Below are 21,659 nucleotides of genomic sequence, written 5' to 3'. Positions count from 1 at the left end.
TTCACAGTGCAGATGGACAATGATCCGAAGCATACTGCGAAAGCAACCAAAGAGTTTTTTAAGGGAAAGAAGTGGAATGTTATGCAATGGCCAAGTCAATCACCTGACCTGAATCCGATTGAGCATGCATTTCACTTGCTGAAGACAAAACTGAAGGAAAAATGCCCCAAGAACAAGCAGGAACTGAAGACAGTTGCAGTAGAGGCCTGGCAGAGCATCCCCAGGGATGAAACCCAGCGTCTAGTGATGTCTATGCGTTCCAGACTTCAGGCTGTAATTGACTTCAATGGATTTGCAACCAAGTATTAAAAAGTGAAAGTTTGATGGATGATTGTTAATCTGTCCCATTACTTGTGGTCCCTTAAAAAGTGAGAGGCACATACACAAACTGTTGTAATTCCTACACCGTTCACCTGATTTGGATGTATATACCCTCAGATTAAAGCTGAAAGTCTGCAGTTAAAGCACGTCTTGTTCGTTTCACTTCAAATCCATTGTGGTGGTGTATAGAGCCAAAAAGATTAGAATTGTGTTGATATCCCAATATTTATGGACATGACTGTATATATATATATATATATACTGAATATACTGCAGCTAACTGAATGAACTGCCTGCCCGTAGTATATTAGGAAGAGAACAACAGGAACGGTCTGCAGAGAGGTCTAGCTGCACAGGATACATTCCTGAATATACTGCATCTAACTGAATGAACTGCCTGCCTGTAGTATATTAGGAAGAGAACAATAGGAACAGTCTGCAGCGAGATCTAGCTGCACAGGATACAGTACTGAATATACTGCAGCTAACTGAATGAACTGCCTGCCTGTAGTATATTAGGAAGAGAACAAAAGGAACGGTCTGCAGCGAGATCTAGTTGCACAGGGTACAGTACTGAATATACTGCATCTAACTGAATGAACTGCCTGCCTGTAGTATATTAGGAAGAGAACAGGAACAGTCTGCAGCGAGATCTAGCTGCACAGGATACAATACTGATTATACTGCAGCTAACTGAATGAACTGCCTGCCTGTAGTATATTAGGAACAGAACAACAGGAACGGTCTGCAGTGAGATCTAGCTGCACAGGATACAGTACTGAATGTAGCGCTTACCCCCGAAGGAGCGGCTGATTAATTATTATATCCGTAATTCACGTTTACCACCTTACTCATCGCAGCCCATAAAATCAGAAACAGTCCATATTGCATTTTTCTCTTGCTTTTATTAAAGTAACATGAACTGGGATAGGAGAAGGGTTTCTTTTGAGAGGCTCTTTTGTTGCTTTATCACATTTTCACTGTCTCTCATACAAGGACCTAGAATCATTGCGGATAATAGGAAATCACTCTATGTGATTTCTTCATCGGGAAAGATGGAAGTAGATTTGATAGAGAATAATCAATAAAGAGTCACTCTGAATAACTTCTTCATCTGCAGAACTTTTCAGGAACAGTCTGTATCTCTATATGTGTGCTTGCAGCTTTCCCGCTACCTTTTTACCACTACTTCCCATCTGCATGGTACTTCCAAGTTGAGCTAAAGAAAAGTCACTCTGAATAACTCCTCCCGCTTGACTGATTGGAATTCCGGGGCATTGCTGAACCCAAAGTCACAGGCCATCACCGCCTGTCTCACTGACTTGCGTACCAACATCCCTCAGCCTCTGGCAGTACCCTTCCCTTGGGCTTTCACTCACGTGATCAATAGTCCATGTGCCACTCATAAACGATCGAACGCCCAGTTTCCTTCCGCTTTGTTGCTACTTCTTCCGCAATGATTCTTTGTTCCCTTTCCTCCTTTCTGGCATGCTCCCTTCCTCGCAGGGGCGGCCAACGACACCAGCGACTACATGCTGTACGGTGTCATCTCCTCCTCTACGGATGCCGGTTCACCCCTCCTCGCAGGGGGGCTCCGTTGGCTCCCTGGAGGGGGAACCTCTCCCCTCCGGGAACCAGGCTGGCTTCTCCAAGCTCGAACAGGAAACTAACTCCCGGACCATGTGACCAGGCTTTTATATGAGAGTCCCGGGCATTACCAAGCAAATTAATGATTTGCCGGGACTCGCATACAAACTACCTGCCACTCAAATCCCAAATGAACAAACAGACCTGCTATAATGGCACAAGCCTGCCTAAATTTACCTGAAACTATAACCTAGCAAAAAGGTCACATACTTAAAAGTAGGTGCCCGCTACATACACCCCCCACTTGAATCACAACTGTCCCCAGTTGTGGGGAATGAATTTAGAGTACTTCCATAATTTTAAGGATTAAAGAGCATCTCATTACATCAATTGGAAATGGGGAAAAGGAAAATGAACTTGAAACACAATAACGTCAATATCACTGTACACAATAGCAACATAATGTATTTTCTTATACAATTTACATGGCCTGACTGTAGATCCCTACAGCTAACATTCCATACAAGCGGAACCAAAGCATTGCTCCCGCAGGAGGAATACTCTGCTTACCACAGGCCTTCATCTGTAAGATAGACAGCCGTCACATCTTCAATATTCCTAAAAGAAGACACAAAACATTTCTAACTACTACTAACTACCACACACACATTACCAAACAGAGGGGGTTATCATCCTCTATTGGGTAATCAATTAAATATGTACAATTCTTTATGGCATGTACGTTTCTGTTAGGATCATCGCTCCCTCAAAAGGAGTCCAGCAGTGCTCCTGCAGAGCGCACCCTAAACAGACATGCTCAGCAGTTCAATCCGTCTGCCCATTGGCAAATAAACTTTCTGTTTGGCTCTTAAACAAGAGTCCTTGTAGAAGTACTTGTATAGCAAAGGGACTTAGCAGAGACAGCACACCCTAGTGTCCATAACTTTGTCCTTGTTAGGCACCATGAATGTGAGTCTCCTGCTGGGCAAAGTATTTGGGGAAAACCAACCCTAACCCATCTGCCATCCTGCAGTCAATCTGGGTAGTAACATACATTTGTGAGTGCACTTTCAACAATCCTGCTCACAAATAGTACCTCGGGTCAGGCAACCTTTTCCGACTGTCCCCTGGTCCTCTCACCGAAATAGAGTAGCTACGGGCATTTTGTCCGGCCTCTACCACTAACACTCTATCCTTGTAAATTGCTCTTCTAAGTCTCCATTCACGGTGGATGTCTTTAAATCGGACCCAAACCTCACTGTCAGGTGTCCTTTTTGGGTTAGGAACATGAAGATAGTCCCAAACAAGATCGTCCTCCCATGCTTCCCGAGAACTTTCAACAACTTCCATAACGTGTTCCGGAACATAGGGATAATCCAGGCCCCACTCCTGAGCCACTTTCCTTTGAACCTCTTTCTGAAATCTCGAAAGTCTGGGTAAATCTTTAGCCTTTCCTCTGCCAGGCAAAACACATGCATCAGTAGCTCTGCTGACCCACTGTTGAAACGTGGCTGCCCTGGTAGTAAGGGTAGTACGTGAAACATTAAACGGAGGTACTGGAGTTTTACCTGTACCAGATAACTTTTCTGACACTCCTGTGGAAGCCTCCACTGAAGTAGAACTTTCTAGGAAACATTCCTCCTCATCACTTGACTCAAGATCTTCAGGGGATGACCACTCAAACAAATTGTCCATAGATCCATATTTTTGCAAAATCTGCGGTGATCCCCAATCTACAGCCCGGCCTCCGTACACCCTGTCCGGCTCACCCGAGGGATCCCCCTCCTGTAATTAAGGCTCCTTCCGGACGGGCAAATCAAAGGGCTTACTGCTAACCAGCTCCTCAGGGGTTTCCTCCAAAGACTGGGCAATAACTTCAACAGTCCCTGAGTCCCCAGCCAGGCTACAGGCTTTTCCATTAGATCCTACCTGATCTTCTGGTGGTTCCGATTCAGCCGAATCAGATGGGAGCTCCTCTACTGCTGCAGCAGGCGATACACGACCCTCTCCGGCCTTCCAAATCACCTGTTCTTTCGGCAGACAAAGTCCCGTTACAATATTGGCAGAATAATACTTGACTTCTTGTTGGACGGGTCCCAACCGTGTCAACTGAACACCCAGGCGGTGACTCCAACCATAGGCCTCCGACATCCGGCACACAACATACAAAGCCTCTCCACTCCGTCAATCACTCCCAGTGACAGTCCTCCAGTGAGCTCTAACTGAACACTGGCATCGATCAGAACCCGGTCCTGCAAGTCAGATAACCGCTGCATGGCGAGTGCATTCCCAACACCTTCCGCCATCTTCCTCCGCCTGTTTCGGTCTGGCACGTGGCACGCTGAAAACGTTTCCTCTGGGGCGTGGCTCCACCCCTCACTTGTTGGTTCAGCGTGCGAGGAACTGTAGCTGCACATTTTCGAAGTCCTCCCCAGTGACCCCTGGTGGTAGGTACTGTTATACTGCAGGCTATCTTGGCAACAGTTACTGATATGCAGACTTCGTTGCTATGGGAAATGGCTAGCGGCAAACGTGAAACAGATATCCCGGACGACGCCCCCACATGTAGCGCTTACCCCCGAAGGAGCAGCTGATTAATTATTATATCCGTAATTCACGTTTACCACCTGACCCATTGCAGCCCATAAAATCAGAAACAGTCCATATTGCATTTTTCTCTTGCTTTTATTAAAGTAACATGAACTGGGATAGGAGAAGGGTTTCTTTTGAGATGCTCTTTTGTTGCTTTATCATCTTTTCACTGTCTCTCATACAAGGACCTAGAATCATTGCGGATAATAGGAAATCACTCTATGTGATTTCTTCATCAGGGAAGATGGAAGTAGATTGGATAGAGAATAATCGATAAAGAGTCACTCTGAATAACTTCTTCATCTGCAGAACTTTTCAGGAACAGTCTGTATCTCTATATGTGTGCTTGCAGCTTTACCGCTGCCTTTTTACCACTACTTCCTATCTGCATGGTATTTCCAAGTTGAGCTAAAGAAAAGTCACTCTGAATAACTCCTCCCGCTTGACTGATTGGAATCCCGGGGCATTGCTGAACCCAAAGTCACAGGCCATCACCGCCTGTCTCACTGACTTGCGTACCAACATCCCTCAGCCTCTGGCAGTACCCTTCCCTTGGGCTTTCACTCACGTGATCAATAGTCCATGTGCCACTCATAAACGATCGATCGCCCAGTTTCCTTCCACTTTGTTGCTACTTCTTCCGCAATGATTCTTTGTTCCCCTTTCCTTCTTTCTGGCACGCTCCCTTCCCCCAGGGGCGTCCAACGACACCAGCGACTACATGCTGTACGGTGTCATCTCCTCCTCTACGGATGCCGGTTCACCCCTCCTCGCAGGGGGGCTCCGTTGGCTCCTCGGAGGGGGAACCTCTCCCCTCCGGGAAGCAGGCTGGCTTTTCCAAGCTCGAACAGGAAACTAACTCCCGGACCATGTGACCAGGCTTTTATATGAGAGTCCCGGGGCATTACCAAGCAAATTAATGATTGGCCGGGACTCGCATACAAACTACCTGCCACTCAAATCCCAAATGAACAAAAAGCGTGCTATAATGGCACAAGCCTGCCTAAATTTAACTGAAACTATAACCTAGCAAAAAGGTCACATACTTAAAAGTAGGTGCCCGCTACATGAATACACTGCAACTAACTGAATGAACTGCCTGCCTGTAGTATATTAGGAAGAGAACAACCGGAAAGGTCTGCAGAGAGATCTAGCTGCACAGGATACAGTACTGAATATACTGCAGCTAACTGAATGAACTGCCTGCCTGTAGTAGATTAGGAACAGAACAACAGGAACGGTCTGCAGCGAGATCTAGCTGCACAGGATACAGTACTGAATACCCTGCAGCTAACTGAATGAACTGCCTGCCTGTAGTATATTAGAAAGAGAACAACAGGAACGGCCTGCAGCGAGATCTAGCTGCACAGGATACAGTACTGAATATACTGCAGCTAGCTGAATAAACTGCCTGTCTGTAGTATATTAGGAACAGAACAACAGGAACGGTCTGCAGTGAGATCTAGCTGCACAGGATACAGTAATGAATATACTGCAGCTAACTGAATGAACTGCCTGCCTGCAGTATATTAGGAACAGAACAACAGGAATGGTCTGCAGTGAGATGTAGCTAAACTGGATACAATATATATATATATATATATATATATATATATATATATATATATATACACACAAAGCCTGAAATGTATATATATATATATATATATATATATATATATATATATATATATATATATAAAATATACTGGAGCTAACTGAATCAACAGTCTGCTTAATCTATCTAAATGAAATTAAATGACACACTCTCTCTCTCTCTCTGAATGCCGGAACACACTATACACGGCCGACGTGCAGACGGCCTTATATAGTGTGGGGCGTGTACTTAAACCCCCGAGCCATAATTGGGTGCCTTTGGCCAATTATGGCTCTGTTTGCTTTTGGCGCTGTGATTGGCCAAAGCGTGCGTGTCATAGTGCATGCTTGGCCAATCATCAGCCAGCAAACCACTGGGATGACACAGTGCATTCTGGGCCGTGACACGCCGCTCGAATTTGGCGCGAACAGCCCATAATGTTTGATCTCCGTTGAACGATCAAACAGCCGATGTTCGAGTCGAACTAATGTTCGACTGGAACTCCAAGCTCATCCCTATCGAGGATTTCTGGATGAAACATCCCTCTAGATTCTCGGCGACATACTTTAACATGTCCTGGGTCTCTAGAATGGACAGAGGGTAGGTACGACCCCTGGGCAGAATTGCTCCAGGGACAAGGTCAATAGCACAGTCAAAAGACCTGTGGGGAGGAAGCAGTTCAGCTGATTTCTTGCACAACACATCCCGGTAATCGCTGTATGTAGTGGGAAGATCAGAAGATACAGATGTGGTAGCAACTGGAAGTCTCTCCTTGGGGGCCACCTGGAGAAGGCAGGATGAGAAACATGAGGGACCCCAAGCCAGGATCTGCCCAGAGACCCAGTCCATATGTGGAGAGTGGAGCTGTAGCCAAGGAAGGCCCAATACAATGGAGGTAGAGGCCTTGGGTAGAATGAGGAAGGATATCCACTCATGGTGAAGTATCCCTACAGACATCCTAATAGGTAGAGTCTGGAAGCGGATATGGCCCCCTGGGAGAACAGTGCCATCAATTGCCGAGACTACCAGTGGCGTAGTGAGGGGTGAAAGGGCAAGCATCATGGAAGAAGCAGTTCTCCAATCCATAAAATTGCCGGCAGCCCCGGAATCCAGATATGCAAAGATCGATTGAGGAGAAGTGCCTACATGAAGGAACACCGGAAGAAGAAGATGAGAAGGTGATGTTTCTGGGTCTAATACTAATACTCCACTTTCCTGACCCGAGCGTTTCCTGAACGAAGTAAGCAGGAGTCACGAAAATGACCCTTGCCCCCACAATAGAGACACAAGCCCAGAGCTCTGTATCTAAAACGTTCTTTGGGAGTGAGTCTGGTCTGGCCCAGCTGCATAGGTTCCTCAGCAGCCAGTAGATGCTCCACAGGATGAAGGGAGGAGAGCTCAGACTGGCTAGGGCCCAGGGAGTGCTGGCTTTTTTCTAGGGACCTCTCCTGAAAACGAATGTCGATCTGATTGCACAAGGAAATGACATTGTCCAGACCAACAGGGATGGCTCTTCCCGCTAATTCATCTTTCACTCAGTCAGAGAGGCCGTGTAAAAAGGTTGCAACCAGGGCCTCATTGTTCCAGCTCAATTCAGCTGTGAGGATACGGAACTGAAGAGCATATTGTCTCACTGAACAAGATTCTTGGCGAAGACGTGAAAGTGCACTAGCCACTGAAGAAACCCGAGCCAGCTCCTCGAAGATGTTACGAAAGAGCTTCAAGGAGTCAGACAGGCTGGAAACCACCGGATCATTCTTCTCCCACAGGGGGGCAGCCCAGGCTATAGCTTCCCCGGATAGAAGGGAAATGATATAGGCTATCTTTGCCCAATCTGACAGGAAGTTTTGAGGCTGGAACTCAAAATGAATAGTGCATTGGCTGAGGAACCCCCTGCAGGCCTTGGAGTCTCCAGAGAAATGGGACGGAGCTGGCAGTTGTAGTTTATGTGTGGCTGAGACCGGAATAGGTGCAGCCACTGGTTGTACTTGAGGTTGCTGACTCGGGGTTCCCAAGGAGGCCTGAAGCTGCTTGAAGCGGAAAGCCAGATCCTGGAGGAATCGCATCACCTGAGTCTGATTTGATTCCTGGGTCTCAAGTCAAGCACTATACCCTGCAATGGATCATCTGCGGGAAGCGGCACCTCAGCCGGGTCCATGGCTGATCAAACTGTCAGGTCACCTGAGCCCAGGTGACAGATGCACCCCGTTGAGGTCTGGAGTGCACCACAAGGTAGTGGACCCTATGGCTGACTGCTGCGGATGAAGCGCTAGGATACACAGGAGAGCAGGTACTCTGTAGTACCTACACGGATGACACTGGGAGCTAATGCATGAGATTTCCCAGGGCACGGAGTCTAAGAGCCAGCAAGTCTTCACCTGAAGCTCCTAGTGATGGGGATGGATTTAGCTGCAGTCTGGCTCCAGGTCGTGACCCCTAGGGCCTTCCAGCTCACACTCACGGTAGACTACAGGGAGGTAGAAAGGAAGCAGCAGACGGGGACAACAAAGGATAGTCAGGAGATAGCCAAAGATCGGGGTAACAAGCAGGTAAGGATAGTCAAGAACAAGCCAAGATCGGTAACTGGAATCAGACGTAGAAGACACAGCAAGTCGCACATGAAAGCTAAACACACAATATTGATCAGCAGAGCTGGCTTGCAGTGCACGGATTAATACAGAGTTTCCTGATAGGAGCTGGGGTGGAGCCATGGTTTGAGGAGAGACTACATAAGCAGCCAGGTGAGAGTGGCTGGCCTCTTAAGCAGAACGCACGGAGAGGTAAGCTGACAAACAAACATTACTGCATACCCATGACATCTAGGCTCTGTCTTTAGGAAATGACACATGGGGGCTGATTTACGAAACATTTGCGCCATGACTTGCGGTGCACGCCGATGCGCAAATGAAATTTTCGTATTTACAAAGCATTTGCGCTGGTAACACAGCGTGATCCCCCATTTACTGTTCTCTTCCCGCCGCACGGGAAGAGGTGATCTGTACGCCACTATAGACCTGGTGCACGGCATGTTTAACTTGAAATTTAAACAAGCAGGAAGTGCCAATAATATGGGGGTGATGTGGGGTGATGTGGGGAAGTGTTGTACTAACTGTCCAAGTCACAAATATGGCCAATATAGAACGAGAAAGAGACTTTCTCGGAACAAGCCGGCAGCGCTGGCAAATACATTTAAACTGCGGGAGGTGAATTTATACACTGTGCATGCTCAAACGGCATTTGCGCTTGTTCTTTTTTTTTTGTAACGCTGGTTCACTTCGTGCGGCTCTAATGAAATGTCAGTCCAGCAAAACACATACAAGTTCATTGATAAAAACAGCATTAAGAAAACAAACACAATTCAGAAAAAAAAATGCGTGGGGTTCCCCCGAAATTCAATACCAGGCCCTTCAGGTCTGGTATGGATATTAAGGGGAACCCCACGCCAAAAAAAAAAAAAAATGACGTGGGGTCCCCCCAAAAATCCATACCAGGCCCTTCAGGTCTGGTATGGATTTTTAGGGGGGGGACCCCACGCCAAATTTTAAAAAAATGGCGTGGGGTCCCCCCCTAAAAATCCATACCAGACCCTTATCCAAACACGCAACCTGGCAGGCCGCAGGAAAAGGGGGGGGACGAGAGAGCGCCCCCCCTGAACCGTACCAGGCTACATGCCCTCAACATTGGGAGGGTGCTTTGGGGTAGCCCCCCAAAACACCCTGTCCCCATGTTGATGAGGACAAGGGCCTCATCCCCACAACCCTGGCCGGTGGTTGTGGGGGTCTGCGGGCGGGGGGCTTATTGGAATCTAGAAGCCCCCTTTAACAAGGGGACCCCCAGATCCCAGGCCTCCCCCCTGTGTGAAATGGTAAGGGGGTACAAAAGTACCCCTACCATTTTACAAAAAAACTGTCAAAAATGTTAAAAATGACAAGAGTTTTTGACAATTCCTTTTTTTCTTCTATTTTCTATCTTCTTTCTTCTATCTTCCTTCGGTTTCTTCCTCCATCTTCTTCTTCTGGTTCTTCCTCCGGTGTTCTCGTCCGGCATCTCCTCCGTGGCGTTGGTGTCTTCTTCCCTTCTTCTCCTCGGGCCGCTCCGCATCCATGATGGCATGGAGGGAGGCTCCCGCTGTGTGACGCTTCTCTCTTCATTTTCTTCTCTTCATCTTCTTGTCTTCATCTTCTTTTCGGGCCGCTCCGCATCCATGATGGCATGGAGGGAGGCTTCCGCTGTGTGACGCTTCTCCTCTTCTGACGGTTCTTAAATAACGGGGCGGGGCCACCCGGTGACCCCGTCCCCCTCTGACGCACGGGGACTTGACGGGGACTTCCCTGTGGCATTCCCTGTGACGTCAGAGGGGGCGGGGTCACCGGGTGGCTCCGTCCCCCCCCCCCCGCCCCCCCGTTATTTAAGAACCGTCAGAAGAGGAGAAGCGTCACACAGCGGGAGCCTCCCTCCATGCCATCATGGATGCGTAGCGGCCCGAGGAGAAGAAGGGAAGAAGATGCCGTGGAGGAGATGCCGGACAAGAACACCGGAGGAAGAACCAGAAGAAGATGGAGGGAGAAACCGAAGGAAGATAGAAGAAAGAAGAAAGAAGATAGAAAATAGAAGAAATAAAGGAATTGTCAAAAACTGTCTCTTGTCATTTTTAACATTTTTGACAGTTTTTTTGTGAAATGGTAGGGGTACTTTTGTACCCCCTTACCATTTCACACAGGAGGAGGGCCGGGATCTGGGGGTCCCCTTGTTAAAGGAGGCAGATTCCGATAAGCCCCCGCCCGCAGACCCCCACAACCACCGGCCAGGGTTGTGGGGATGAGGCCCTTGTCCTCATCAACATGGGGACAAGGTGTTTTGGGGGGCTACCCCAAAGCACCCTCCCAATGTTGAGGGCATGTGGCCTGGTATGGTTCAGGAGGGGGGGCGCTCTCTCATCCCCCCTCTTTTCCTGCGGCCTGCCAGGTTGCGTGCTCGGATAAGGGTCTGGTATGGATTTTTGGGGGACCCCACGCCATTTTTTTTAAAATTTTGGCGCGGGGCTCCCCTTAAAATCCATACCAGACCTGGAGGGTCTGGTATAGATTTTGAGGGGGACCCCACGCCATTTTTTTTTTAAATTTTGGCCGGGGTTCCCCTTAATATCCATACCAGACCTGAAGGGCCTGGTAAGGAATTTAGGGGGAACCCCCACGTCATTTTTTTTTTCATTTTGGTTCAGGGTTCCCCTGTGGGGAAATCCCATACCGTTTTTATCAATGAACTTTTATGTGTATTGTCGGACCGGCAATTCATTATAGCCGCGATTAGTTTTAAATAACATTTTTTCCTTTGAAATGTCATTTTGCTGTCAGACTGTTCTAAACACGGGAAACATGCGCCCTTTACAGGCATACTATAGACACCACCCAGGTACGAAATTTAAAGGAATATTACATTTTTATTGTTTCACTTTAAGCATTATTAAAATCACTGCTCCCGAAAAAACGGCCATTTTTAAAACTTTTTTTTGCATTGATCCATGTCCCCTGGGGCAGGACCCGGGTCCCCAAACACTTTTTATGACAATAACTTGCATATAAGCCTTTAAAATTAGCACTTTTGATTATTCATGTTCTTGTCCCATAGACTTTAACGGTGTTCGTGTGTTCGAACACATTTTTTGCCTGTTCGCAAGTTCTGGTGCGAACCGAACAGGGGGGTGTTCGGCTCATCCCTATTTGCCGGACCGACATTTCATTATAGCCGCGAGTAGTTTTAAATAACTTTTATTCCTTAAGGGCCAGTTCACACCACATGCAGTCCAGTGTGTTTTTTTCTGCATCAAAAACGCACAGAAAGTAGGTTATATGGTTTTCAATGGCATAGTTCACACCAGTGCTTGCAGTTCCAGTGCGTTTCCAGCTCCCAAAAAAAAAGCCGAACATGCTGCATTTTTTATGCACTGGACTGTACTGGAACACTGTATAAAATGCATCAAAAACGCACTGGAACGCACCTAAATGCACAAAAAACGTACTGCAACACACGTGTCCTTATTTAAGGTTAAGAAAAAAGAAGGGGGGGAAGCACTGGACTGCATAAAAAATGCACCAAAAACGCACTGTAACGCATAAAAAAGTGCATGCAGAAAAGCACCTGGAACGCATCCGGACTGCGTTTCTATGGTGTGAACTTTCCCTTAGGGCCAGTTCACACCATAGAAACGCAGTATGGACGCGTTCCAGGTGATTTTCTGCATGCACGTATTTGATGCGTTCCAGTGCGTTTTTGGTGCGTTTTTGATGCAGTCCAGTGCTTTTTTTGCCCCTCCTTTTTTCTTAACTTTAAATAAGGACAAGTGCGTTCCATTGCGTTTTTGATGCGTTTTACAGCTTTTCAGTACAGTCCAGTGCAGAAAAAATGCAGCATGTTCTACTTTTTTTTCTGGAACTGGAACACACTGGAAGGGCAAGCACTGGTGTGAACTATGCCATTGCACACCATATAACTGAATTTCCATGCATTTTTGATGCATAAAATATGCACTGGACTGCATTGGTGTGAACTGGCCCTTAAGCAATTTGGCATATTTAAAGGCATTTCTCCTTGTTTCGTTTTTGGGGTTGTACAATTGGTGACATTGATATATGTCCCTTAGGGTGGGACCTGGGCCCCATACTCATTTTAAGGCCAATAACTAGAAGATAAGCTAGCCAAGTGGGGACTAGTAAAATTGCCAAGTCAGTTCCCTTAGACTGCAATGGTATTTGTTGTATAACTTTTGCACGTTAGGCTCTATAGTTGCCCCCCTGGACTGGGGGGTGTTTGGCATGTCTTAGACAAATCTTTTTTTCATTTTTTTTAATTTTAAGTTACTTTCCTGGAGCCTTCATGCTAGCACATGCATGGATTGTGCGTATGGATAGTGACCAGGAAAGTAACATTTCAGAATGGTAAGCATTCAATTTTCTTTTTGAGTAGTGGTTTTCAGCCTCAGTCCTCAAGTACCCCCCTTACAGGACATGTTTAGGAAATTGTATCTTATCTAAAATAGCTGTCCAAAATACAAAGCCATTGACTTTGATTTAAAGCACCTGTGCAAGATGAAGGAAAACCTGCAAACATGGCCTGTTGGGGGGTACTTTTGGACAGGGTTGAGAAGCACTGATTTAGAGCACTGAACTAAAATCAAGCTGAAGCCAATCCTATTCCAATTGTGGACATTTGAGGGAAATCAAGATTTTTATTTATTTTTTTTTTTTAAAGGTTGGGCTTTGTCCCTTTTCTTAAAATTGGCTTCACTTCCTGTCATAGCCAAACAGGAAGTGAGAGTAAAACCCTAATTTTTCCTTGGGGACACACAGGTCAATCTAACTAGTGCCCCCCATTATGCAAATTGCACTCTAGCACTTTGTTGTGTACACCCCAAATTATTAGGTATTTTGGGGTTTATTAAAGGCAAATCCTTTCTGCAATACAAGTGTTGTTGATGAAAATCAGAAGGGTAGCACTGGTGATTTTATCATTCAATCATGTAGAGACAAAGATGCTGTTTTTTTTCTTTTCCTTGCATGTCCCCCTCGGATCTCCAGCAACTGAACTTCTAAGTGCACTTGTGGTGCAAAGTGGATTTACCTTTTAGTAAATAAACCCCAAGATACATAATAATTTGGGATGTACATGGCAAAATGCTAGAGTGCAATTTCCTGAATGGAGAAACTATTTAGATTGACCTGTGTGTCCCCAAGGACATACATTGGTAGGGTTTTACCCTCACTTCCTGTTTGGCTATGTGACAGGAAGTGAATAATTTTGAATGCGAAATTGGCAAAATTTGGTAGGTGTCTTCACCCTATCAGAGGTGTAGACATCCCCCAAAACTTATAATACCTCTGCAGTCTATCCCCAAGCAAAAATAAGAAAGGATTTTAATGAGTTTAACTTTGCAAAGACACATTCCTAAGTTCAATTGTGATGCATGTTAATGGCCCATTTAGACCTTTATTAGAAAGTCATCAGTTGCCTTTGACTGAGTCTAAACATTATTTTTGGCCAGTCCTAGAAATCTGCATCTGTTTTTCTATTAACCATTTGGTGTCTGTGCTATAGCCAAACGACAGCCACAGCGTGGACCTGAATTTCTGGGAGGCTGTCATAGGACGTAGTCACTGAGATTCAGGTGATCACAAATCGAAGTAAGGGCCGATCTGTTTATTTTTTCTACTCACGCTGACAGCATGAGGTTAAAATTAAAAGCTGATCACCGGCTTAGGTGCAAGGGACATTGGTCCCGAAGAGGCAATTCTTGCCTCATCTGTGCCCACCAGTACCCCCTTCCAGTGCCACTTATCATGCCCACCAGTGATCCCAATCAGTGCTGCCTCATCAGCGTACATCAATGAAGGAGAAAAATTACCTGTTTGCAAAATTTAATATCAAAATATCCAAAAATATACAAAATTATTTATAAAAATCTGTCTTTTCTTTTGTTTGAACAAAAGAAAAAAAACACACAGGTGATCAAATACCACCAAAAGAATGCTCTATTTGTGGGAACTTAAAAAAAAAACAAAAAAACATTTGGCTAAGTATGACCGCGCAATTGTCATTCAAAATGGATCAGCGCTCAAAATTGGTCAGGACAGCAGGGGGGTTTAAGTGCCCAGTAAGCAAGTGGTTAATTTCCATGCCAAATATGGATTAAGGGGGCGGGGTCACCGCCTATATAAGTCAGAGCGGAGCGCCCAGAGAGCATTCCAGCCGGAGAGAGCGCCGTGTCAACATTGGAAGAAGAGAAGAAGAATAGAGGGAAGTAGGCAGAAGGCAGCAGACCGGGTCCTCCGCTTTAGCAAAAGAGCGGCAAAAGAGCAGAAGATAGCGGAGGAGCCCGGCAGAAGACCCGAAGAGCGCGGAGAACAGGTCGAACAACGGGAGAAAAGGCCGGAGACAGTGGAGAAGAACCGGAGAGACCCCCGAAAATGGAAGAAGACCCCTGAAGCCGGAAGAAGACCCCCCCTCCCCGGAGCTGTCTAATAAATTACTTTAAAAACCTGTGTAGTGTGTTTTTTTTATTGACACTTTTTCCCTAGGAGAATGGGTAGGGGTACCACGTACCCCATACTCATTCACATAGGGTGGGGGGCTGGGATTCCGATAAGCCCCCCGCCCACACACCCCGACAACCAACGGCCAGGGTTGTCGGGAAGAGGCCCTTGTCCTCATCAACATGGGGACAAGGTGCTTTGGGGTGGGGGGGCCACAGCGCGCCCCCCTTCCCTAAAGCACCCATCTCCCATGTTGAGGGCATGCGGCCTGGTATGGTTCAGGAGGGGGGGCCGCTCGCTCGTCCCCACCCCTTTTCCTGACCGGTCAGGCTGCGTGCTCGGATCAGGGTCTGGTATGGACTTTGGGGGGACCCCACGCCGTTTTTTTCGGCGTAGGGGGTTCCCCTTGAAATCCATACCAGACCGAAGGGCCTGGTATGCCCCTGGGGGGAACCCATGCCGGTTTTTCTCGCGCTGCTTTAATAGGAAGAGTATTTTTCCTATTGCAGCGAGCGCAAGATGTACCTCGCCGAGAACCAGGGCGATCCCATCGCGCTGGAAACATTCTCGCATGCAGGTACTCCTGTGTCTGTGCTGGTTCACGCACTGGATTAAGGATTTATCCAGCGCACCAATTAAGGTTTGAACCAGCGCACTGCATTCATCTTAGTAAATGACCCCCACGGAGTCCAAGCCAACACTGGAGGGAGACAGCTCCACATTAACACCACTGCATACTGTCCCTGAATTGCAGACACAATAGCTGGCTCCTGGCTACACTCAAAAATGAAATCCTGCAGTCTGCAGGGCAGTCCAATGGATTCACAGGTCTTCCTGCTGTCAGAATACAATTACTCAGCAGGGAGTATTCCCCATCCACACTGAGTGTGTGGATGGGGGAATCAAGTCCGTTTTTTTTCCTTCCTAGTGTTTTAGCTTTGTAAATCAAATCTATATTATGACAGTTTGGCATTTTGTAGTTTATTGTAACTGCATGTTTTATTTTTGTGAATTATTTTGATAAATTATGATGTGTACATAATGGTTCTAGCCCTGGATACAAAGCAGAATATTCTGTTGTGTTTGCAGAACTGTCTGGGAAGGAGATTGTGTCTGCTCTGTCGGTTGCTGATCGGGTTAGAGGACTATCAAAAAAGGTTTCTGCAAATATCTGGGATCCAGAAGAAGCTGCTCACAAGCTGAGAGGACTAATTAAAAACCAGAGATCCAAACTAATGGCAGATAGCACACTGGAAGAGAGTGCAGTGAGACAGCTAGCAGAAACTGTAAAAGAATTGCAGGTGACAAACACTTCTAAACTAATCTTCTCTTAGTGATCCTATTGATGGAAGCCCCTGGTAACTTTTTTTATTTAGCATACAATGTTCCATGACATGAGTCATTTTTTTAAAACTGCTAGTGAAAGCAAGTAGATTTGTTGATAACATTTAGTTCCTTTACAAGAGTGGTCTCCAAACTGTGAGATGGGGGCCGGATGTGGCCCTTTGCTTGTCTGTATCTGTCCCTTGAGGAATTATTCTTGCCAATGACACCAACAATGGGGCATAATTCCTGCCACTGACATCAACAATGGGGCACTATTCCTTCCACTGACACCAATGATGGGGCACTATTCCTCCCACTGACAGCAATGATGGGGCACTATTCTACCCACTGACACCAACAATGGGGCACTATTACTTCCACTGACACCAATGATGGGGCACTATTCCTCCAATTGACACCAGCAATAGGGCATTGTTTAAACCCACTGTACACAGTCTGCCCCCCCTAAAGTCTGAAAGACAGAAAACTGGCCCTTTATTTAGAAAGTTTGGAGATCCTTGCTTTACAACAATGCAAATATGATGAAGGTGAATGTTCAACCCAATATGTAAAATATTTAGGGCTGGGAAATGTGAGGCCTCTGTTTTTCAAAACTGTAGACCTTCTACCTGTACATTAAAGATGGCATAGTAATATACATGCTCCCTCACGGGAGGAAGTTTGGTTTCAAATAAACCCCTATGTTGGCACCTGGGCCAACATATAATCCTGGGCACCAATAATGCAAAAAAAAATCCATACCTGGCAGCTTTGTATCTTGATAGGCACGTGAGCAGGCATAATCAAGGCATACCAGGGGGATACAGGCCTGAATCCTATTATAAAGCAGGTAGAAGAACTATCTTTTTTTTCCAGTAACAATTATAATAACTTCATGCTAGTACCAGCAGGAGGGCAGCGTGGCGTGGTGCTCCAGCCTCTGATTGGCTGGTAATCAGAGACTTGTCCCACGCAGTCATTTTACCTGTTATATGGACACTGAGTCATATTTTATATGGGTGATGAAGCGGCACAGTAGGAGTTTGGCAATTCAGGAGGTTAAAGGGTGGAAAACATATCCTAGAAATGCAGCATTTCTCCACCTTTTTACTCCAGGAGAACTCTTGAAATAATTTCCAGGTCTCAGGGAACCCTTGAAAAACAAATTCAAAGTGGCCAGGGGGAAAATGTCCCTTACAAGGGTGGCTAGTTGGAAGAAGAATGTGGTCAAAATGTCTCTCTTACTGACAGATAAAAAGATCATTGGGTTCATGCAGCTGGCTCTGCCAAGTAGTGTTGACCCAGGAACATTGCAGGCATCATCACATAGCAGATCAATCAACCACAGCTCAATAAATCCCTAGCAACGTCTGGGGAAACCCCAGGGTCCCATAGAGCACTGGTTAAGAACAGCCAGTCCAGAGAGCCTATAGAAATATGTGATGCTTTTTACGTATAACTCATATTTTAGGCATACTGGCTCTTTAACAGGAATTTTCACAACACCCCCTTTAACATACAGTAACACTGGGAGGCCACCTCTCCCCTTAAACTTTGAATATCACAATATAATATCAGTGTTTTTTATTCTTGCAGGCAGTTTCAGGTTGCACTAATGATTAGCATTCATGTGTTTTAATTAGAAACATTGTTTGTAAGATCATAAAGCTCTGTATCTCTGCTTGGTCTGGTGGTGTCCCTCAGGGAGACATTGTTTCTAGACAAAGGGTGTAAAGGTGGATTACCATGGCAACAGTGTTCAGGAGAAAGGGAAATGGCACACAAGAAATGCTTTACTTGAAAGATGCCGTCCTACTTACACAAGTTAAACACACTTTTTAATACAATTCTGTTATTCTTTTATGAACTCTAATTACTGTCTATAGAGCCCCATGCTAGCATCACATAGAATGGAAAACAAAGTCCAGGATACATGTTTTAATTGTAGAGGAGAAGTAAATGCTTTATAGTTACTTTGAAAATAATGCATATTATTCTTTAACATTAGCAGTTAACTAAAATGTTGAACAGTGTTGCAATAAAACACAATAGTGATTCATTAAAGGAACTAATTTTAATGTGTGTCTCAGTATTTGCAATAACGTGCAAGTATGCTGTGCTCCAAACCACAAAAAAAATGTCTAAGGCGCAAAGAACAGAACCTGATGTCTCTCTATTCATGCACAATTAGCACCATCCACTATGGAACACAAGGGTGCCAGAGCAAGAGGTCTATGACAGTGAAAATCAAATATATAGTATCTCACAACAGTGGACACACCCCTCACATTTTTGTGAATATTTTATTATATCTTTTCATGTGACAACACTGAAGAAATGACACTTTGCTACAATGTAAAGTAGTGAGTGTACAGCTTGTATAACAGTGTAAATTTGCTGTCCCCCTCAAAATAACTCAACATACAGCCATTAATGTCTAAACCACTGGCAACAAATATGAGTACACCCCTAGGTGAAAATGTCCAAATTGGACCCAAATTGTTAATATTTTGCATGGTCACCATTATTTTCCAGCACTGCCTTAACCCTCTTGGGCATGGAGTTCACCAGAGCTTCACAATTACCACTGGAGTCCTCCTCCACTCCTCCATGACGACATCACAGAGCTGGTGGATTTTAGAGACCTTGCGCTCCTCCACTTTCCATTTGAGGATGCCCCACAGATGCTTAATAGGGTTTAGGTCTGGAGACATGCTTGGCCAGTCCATCACCTTTACCCTCAGCTTCTTTAGAAAGGCAGTGGTCATCCTGGAGATGTGTTTGGGGTCTTTATCATGTTGGAATACTGCCCCATGGCCCAGTCTCTGAAGGGAGGGGATCATGCTCTGCTTCAGTATGTCACAATACATGTTGGCATTCATGGTTCCCTCAATGAACTGTAGCTCCCCAGTGGCGGCAGCACTCATGCAGCCCCAGACCATAACACTCCCACCACAATGCTTGACTGTAGGCAAGACACACTGGTCTTTGTACTCACCTGGTTGCCGCCACACACGCTTGACACCATCTGAACCAAATAAGTTTATCTTGGTCTCATGAGACCACAGGACATGGTTCCAGGAATCCATGTCCTTAGTCTGCTTGTCTTCAGCAAACTGCTTGCGGCCGGGCTTTCTTGTGCATCATCTTTAGAAAAGGCTTCCTTCTGGGATGACAGCCATGCAGACCAATTTGATGCAGTGTGCGGAGTATAGTCTGAGCACTGACAGGCTGACCCCCCCATCCTTTCAACCTCTGCAGCAAAGTTGACAGCACTCATACGTCTATTTCCCAAAGAAAACCTCTGGATATGATGCTGAGCACCTGCACTCAACTTCTTTGGTTGATCATGGCGAAGCCTGTTCTGAGTAGAACCTGTCCTGTTAAACCACTGTATGGTCTTGGCCTCCGTGCTACAGCTCAATTTCAGGGTCTTGGCAATCTTCTTATAGCCTAAGCCATCTTTATGTACAGCAACAATTCCTTTTTTCAGATCCTCAGAGAGTTCTTTGCCATGAGGTGCCATGTTGAACTTCCAATGACCGGTATGAGAGAGTGAGAACGATAACGCCAAATTTAACACACTTGCTCCCTATTCACACCTGGAAAAGATATTTGCCGCAACTAGCTGACTATGCTGATTGTGGACCACATCCCTGATACATAGAGTAAAAGCAGGTTCCTTAAATTGGGACTTTAAATGGACCACAAACAGTATTAATATATAAAAAAAAAAAATTGTATATTTTTTTCTACAAATACTGTTTGTGGTCCATTTAAAGTCTCAATTTGAGGAACCTGCTTTTACCCCATTCACACCTGAGACCTTGTAACACGAATGAGTCACATGACACCGGGGAGGGAAAATGGTTAATTTGGCCCAATTTGGACATTTTCACTTAGGGGTGTACTCACTTTTGTTGCCAGCGGTTTAGACATTAATGGCCGTGTGTTGAGTTATTTTCAGGGGACAGCAAATTTACACTGTTATACAAGCTGCATACCTCCCTGCATACCTCCCAACTCTGAGATGGGAATGAGGGACACCTATTAGCAAAAGTACGTAGGCATAGGACACACCCCCTGCCACGCCCCCCAAAGGAGAATTTTACAAAAGAAATTGATTGTTTAAACCCACAAGTGCTTTTTTTTTACCACTACTAATTCCCATTATATTGGTTTTTGGAATTTACAAATGCAGCAATTTAGAAATTGGATGAAAGGTTTAGCACTGTAAAACACTTTTTGATAGATAAATAGTGCATTTTTTTTACAACTATATAGATCAGACCAAAATTAGGGACAAATGAGGAGCCATGAGGGACAGAGGAACTTTGTTCCAAATCAGGGACAGTCCCTCAAAATCAGGGACAATTGGGAGCTATGAAGCTGTACACTCACTACTTTACATTGTAGCAGTTGTGTCATTTCTTCAGTGTTGTCACATAAAAAGATATAATCAAATATTTACAAAAATGTAAGGGGTGTACTCACTTTTGTGAGATACTGTACATAAATATACAACGAAACAATGTATAAAACCATCAAACAATATGTTTCAAAGTAAAACAAATCCTGGAAGTCATGCTGTGCACTAAATACTAATTTACCGGACTGGGAGATTGAAATCTGCAGGAAAAAGCGAAGAGCGCAACACAGCCTCATAGGCTAGCATACCTAGCTTTATTAGATTAGGCGCACATAAAAACGAACACAGCTGTAATTGCACTTATGAACATAAGAGGAGTAATCAGAGCAGAGTGTGTCCTTGATAGCTGGATGTAACACACAGTCCAGATCCTATGTCCCCATCACTGGATGTTAGAGCACTGCCGCTGCACGGAGAGGTAGAGGAGGACCAGACCTCAGAAGACACTGCCACACAAAGGTTATTACTCCTGCTTGGATCGCAAAGAATTCTGGTAATGCATTTTCAGAGAGACATCCTCCCTTTCATCAGCCAATAGTATACTTGCATATTATGGAAGAACCACCCTCAAGTGTGCCTTCCTCCAGTGATGTAAGGGCCCCGCTCCTGGTCTTCTATCACCTAAATGTTCTTCATTAAAAAAATATTAATCCCAAAAAACGCCCTTGTTGTAATTAAATCCATTGTCAATTGCATTGCCTGCTGCCCGCCGACTTGCGGAAAAAAAAAACTTGATGACCCAGCACACGTGACTGTCATCAGTTATATAAAGGAAGGGGAG

General features: G+C 45.4%; 1 protein-coding gene across 2 annotated transcripts in view; it reads left to right on the top strand.

Annotated features, from left to right (window-relative positions):
* The window catches only part of LOC141134592 (uncharacterized), a 108,385-nt gene that overhangs the window by 11,607 nt on the left and 75,119 nt on the right, over positions 1-21,659 (top strand). For both annotated transcript variants that reach the window (XM_073624067.1, XM_073624066.1), the window contains exon 2: positions 16,213-16,424. In XM_073624067.1, coding sequence (XP_073480168.1) covers positions 16,213-16,424 — 212 coding nt within the window. The remainder of the gene's footprint in view (positions 1-16,212; positions 16,425-21,659) is intronic.

Source organism: Aquarana catesbeiana, linkage group LG03, assembly GCF_042186555.1.
Source record: "Aquarana catesbeiana isolate 2022-GZ linkage group LG03, ASM4218655v1, whole genome shotgun sequence".
NCBI classification, from domain to species: domain Eukaryota; kingdom Metazoa; phylum Chordata; class Amphibia; order Anura; family Ranidae; genus Aquarana; species Aquarana catesbeiana.
This window is presented reverse-complemented; position numbering and strand designations above follow the sequence as displayed.